At 37.8% G+C, this 4,080-nt stretch overlaps 1 protein-coding gene across 1 annotated transcript; it reads right to left on the reverse strand.

Annotated features, from left to right (window-relative positions):
* Positions 1–375: 375 nt before the first annotated feature.
* On the reverse strand, positions 376–3,701 carry LOC21388591 (protein indeterminate-domain 7). Its single transcript, XM_010107944.2, has 4 exons — positions 3,406–3,701; positions 2,518–2,830; positions 2,043–2,439; positions 376–1,540 (listed from the first exon to the last, which is right to left on the reverse strand). Exons 2-4 carry the CDS (start codon positions 2,753–2,755, stop codon positions 625–627), a joined length of 1,551 nt encoding a protein of 516 aa, XP_010106246.2. The 5' UTR covers positions 2,756–2,830; positions 3,406–3,701; the 3' UTR covers positions 376–624.
* Between the last annotated feature and the right edge of the window lie 379 nt (positions 3,702–4,080).

Below are 4,080 nucleotides of genomic sequence, written 5' to 3' on the forward strand. Positions count from 1 at the left end.
AAATGACATCAACGAAAATAGTAATACCAATGAAACTAGCAGAAAGCTAATTATAGAAACTGCGGCAAATTTAACTGCAAACGAACAACAAGGCTCAAATTTTCTAATTTCAAACACAAAAAGAAATTTAAGTGTGATAGTGCATATATTTCATAAGATATGATGTTAATTTCTTCTGTTGTTTCAACCTTAAAATAAGCTTCAATTGATTTTACCTTCAACCAAAAAAAAAAAAAAAGGAGAAAAAAAGAAGCTTCAATTAACAGCATATACCCCTTAATTAAGGACAACATACTAATAATATTCTGTGCTTAAAGAAAAGAAAAAAAATAAATAATACTACCATTTTTTGTTTTTCAAAATTACAAGTTTAAGCAAAAGCTAATATATATTTAAAAAAAAAGTAACTGGTAACTACAGAAGGCATTGGAATATGAGAAATTTTAGAGGTCTTGACTCCTTCCCTTCGGGAAGATTGGAAACCAATGCAAGATCAAAACAAAAAAATTATAAATAGAGTTAAAATTATATATTCGTTACGAAAAGTAAAAACCAAAGTAAAAAAGAGCCGGTTCCTTCCCTGCACATATAGGAACTTAGGAACTTTAAACTTGATAAATAATCTTACCAAGGTTTCTGGGGCTGATTACTTTGATGATCACGAGAAATATTGATACCGTTTCCAAGACCAGCTATACTGAGAATATCACTGTGAGAAAATGCTCTTAGCCCTAAGAAATCTCTTGTCAAACCCTCACCACTACCACCATTATCTCCACGACCAGTAGTATTACCACCATTTACAGATGGCAAAGAGCTCATCATCATGTCCTGAAGAAACGAGTTTGGAGCCAGGGCATGGGTGACCGTCTGATCCTTCTGATAATGCTGATGATGATCACGTGATGAGGACAAGTTCAGGCCAGTTGCAGTAGTACTACTGTTAGTGGTGACAGCTGCAGAAGAAGGAGACGACACGTGAGCTTGGTGGGGCCTACACGCGACGGTGGCCTTGCTGCCGCTCATTGTGGCGCCCATTTGGGCTGCCTTCTGCAGCAGCGCCGTGGCCGACATGTGAGCCGACGGCGGCGGCGGCGGAGACTGCAAGGTCTGGAATGTCGTAGCCGGGAGATTTGCGGCCGGGCCCAGCGGGCTAGGGTTAGGGTTTGATATTGTGAAATCTTCATGATGATGATCGAGCGTTGTAGTAATAGCACTCCTTGTGTTGGAAAAGATTGATGGTGATGAGGAGGAGAGGTCTATCTGGGCTGGGCCCAGCCACGGCGGCAAGGTGGTCGCGGTTACGGCGGCGGTGGAGGAGGAAAAGTCTTGGTGCTGTTTTTTGAGTGAGAAGGCATTGAGGTTGTCTAATTGGGTTTGTTGGAGATTAATCATGTGATGATGAGATAATGTTGAGGAAGAAGAGTTGGGATTATTGAGTAGTACTACTGGGCCAGCTGGGTTATTTGTTGTCATGGCTCTTACGCTCTCCTCTGCCAAAGCGTCGCAGAAGGCTCTGTGGGTTATGAAACTGTCCCTCCTGTAGTTACAAAACAAAATATATTATATAACATATATATATATATATATGTAATACAAAAAGCAAAATGTCACAAGTGTGCTGAGCTATGATATAGTATGGTATAGTGTTAGACTCTATTTCTCTGTCCCTTTTGCTTCTTCTCTCTTTCTGCTGCAATCTGTTCTTTCTCCTCTCTTTCTCCAGAGATTTAGTCAAGGCCAAGGACAGACATAAACTATATAATTCCATGTTAATTAAATATGAGGTTATGCAGTGAAATTATTTCCATATATACTTAGCATTTTTCTCTCTCTAGGGTATAATAAAGTAGGACAAGAGTACTGATTACTGAAGTCTTCAAAATGTAAATATGTTATCTAAAAATCAAACCAACCCAATTCAACCAAAAAGGGTAACTGGAATTATAATTATAATTATTATTTTTCTAAACAGGGTTCTTCAATTTGTTCTTGTCTAAAAATATTAATAAATAAACAAAAAAAAAAAAAAAAATCGTTACCTTGAGAAAAGGGTTCCACAGTCACATCTGTACTCCCTAGTGCCACAGGTCTTGGAATGAGCTTTCCAATCGGATTGAACAGCGTAACGCTTTGAGCACTTGTCGCATTTCCACTTCTTTTCTCCATGTTTTCTGCAAAAATGCTTCTTGACTCCGGTCAAGTCCCCGAGCGCCCTCGCCGGGTCATGGTGGACGCAGCTCGCTTCCGGGCAAACATAAACCTTCTTCTTCACCTCTTTGCTTGCTCTTTGCTTCAGCTTCCATGGCAGATTGTGCCCTCTTCTGTGGAGCTGCAGATTCTGGTCTCTCTGAAACCCCTTATTGCAGATCTCGCAAATGAATCTGTTTGTGGCCAAGAGAGACTTGGGGGACAAGGCAATTACTTCTGCATCTGGGTCTGATCATATCAAACCAAAACAGTCAATTACAGTAAACAAAAAAAAAAGGAGAAATATTTATGTAATATATTTATTACCTGGGTTTCCTGGGAGATTTCTCTTCTTTTTGGGCGGCTGTTGAGTTTGAGCTTGTACTGGGGAAAAATATTGTTGAGGATAGTTGTTGTTGTTGTTGCCGATTTCGTTTTTGTTGCCGGAAGAAACGCTTGCTTCACCGGATGCTGAGGTCAAATTAGACATGTTTTCATCTGCTTGTGGTGGTTGTTGGTGTTGGAATAGCATCATCTTTTTTTTATTTATTTTTTGTAAGAACATGCAATTTCTTGATGTTGTAGTAGTACTACTCCCTAAAGTTGCATCATTTGGGCATGTAATAGATCTTAGTTTTTCCTGAATGAGAAGGGGTGTTAGGATCTAATTAGAGACAAAAATGAAAAAAAAAAAAAAAAAGGGATAAAAAAGATGTAAAACAAAGTAAAAACAAGCAAGAGAAAAGAACCAAAAAGAGGCAAAATTTTGCTTGTCTCAAGAGTAGTAGTGTTAGTAGTATATTGTTGGCGTGAGCCTTTGTATCATATATATGAAGTTAACCCATAATCTGATCTCACTATACACACACACCTTTGATAGTTTCTGCTTGGTTTGGCTTCAGCCCAAGAGACAATTTTTCATTTTTTGAAAGCTCAAAAGAAAAGAGAGAGAGAGAGAGAGAGAGAGAGAGAGAGAGAGAGAGAGAGGAGCAGAAAGAACCAGATCCTCCAGCTAGTCACGTTTCTCCTTCATGGTTAATCAACAACAACCATGCTTGATAATACCAAGAAAATCCGATAGCCGCACAAAAAATATGAACAAAAAGTAAAGACCCAGGTCTTAAAACTCTCTCTCTAGCTATAATAAGAGAGAGAGAGAGAGAGAGAGAGAGAGAGAGAGAGAGAGAGAGAGAGATGTGGATGAGAAAGAGATACCTCTGTAATCCTCAAAGCCAGTCCAAAAACAATACCCACAAAACCACAAACGCAAGGAACCCTACGGCTAAACTCTGAGGTTGCACTTTCTGTCTTTTCCTCTATTGTCTTTCTGAACCCCGGAAAAAAATAAAAAGGAAAAAAAAATCTCTCCTTTCTTTATGGTATAAATATGCTTTTAACAAAGTTTATTTTTCTGCTAAACCTTTTGTTTTAATCATCCCTTGCTCTCCTACCTTTTTCCCTTATAAAATAAGCAACGAAAAAAAAAGAAAAAAAAAAGAAATAATATAATGTAAACAAAAAGAGACTATCATTTGTAATTTTGTAGAGAGAGAGAGAGAGAGAGAGAGAGAGAGAGAGAGAGAGAGAGAGAGAGAGAGAGAGAGAGAGAGAGATAGAGTGTGTGTTTTATATGCATATTTACATCATGGGTGGTAGACCCTTCCCAGCTTTCTACAATTACTTTGATATGATTGATTCATTGATTAATTTCTAACAGGCATGGCTAAAAGTTCTTTCATGATTTTCGTTTTACAATTATCTTCCAATATTTAATTTCATTTCATTTTCACATAATAAACTATTCTATGTTATAAAGAGAGTTGAAATTTCTGACAATTTTGCATGGTTCAGCTAATAAAATATACAACACATTTCCATTTCACCAGATTA

This window comes from Morus notabilis, unplaced genomic scaffold (assembly GCF_000414095.1).
Source record: "Morus notabilis unplaced genomic scaffold, ASM41409v2 Scaffold847, whole genome shotgun sequence".
Lineage (NCBI taxonomy): Eukaryota > Viridiplantae > Streptophyta > Magnoliopsida > Rosales > Moraceae > Morus > Morus notabilis.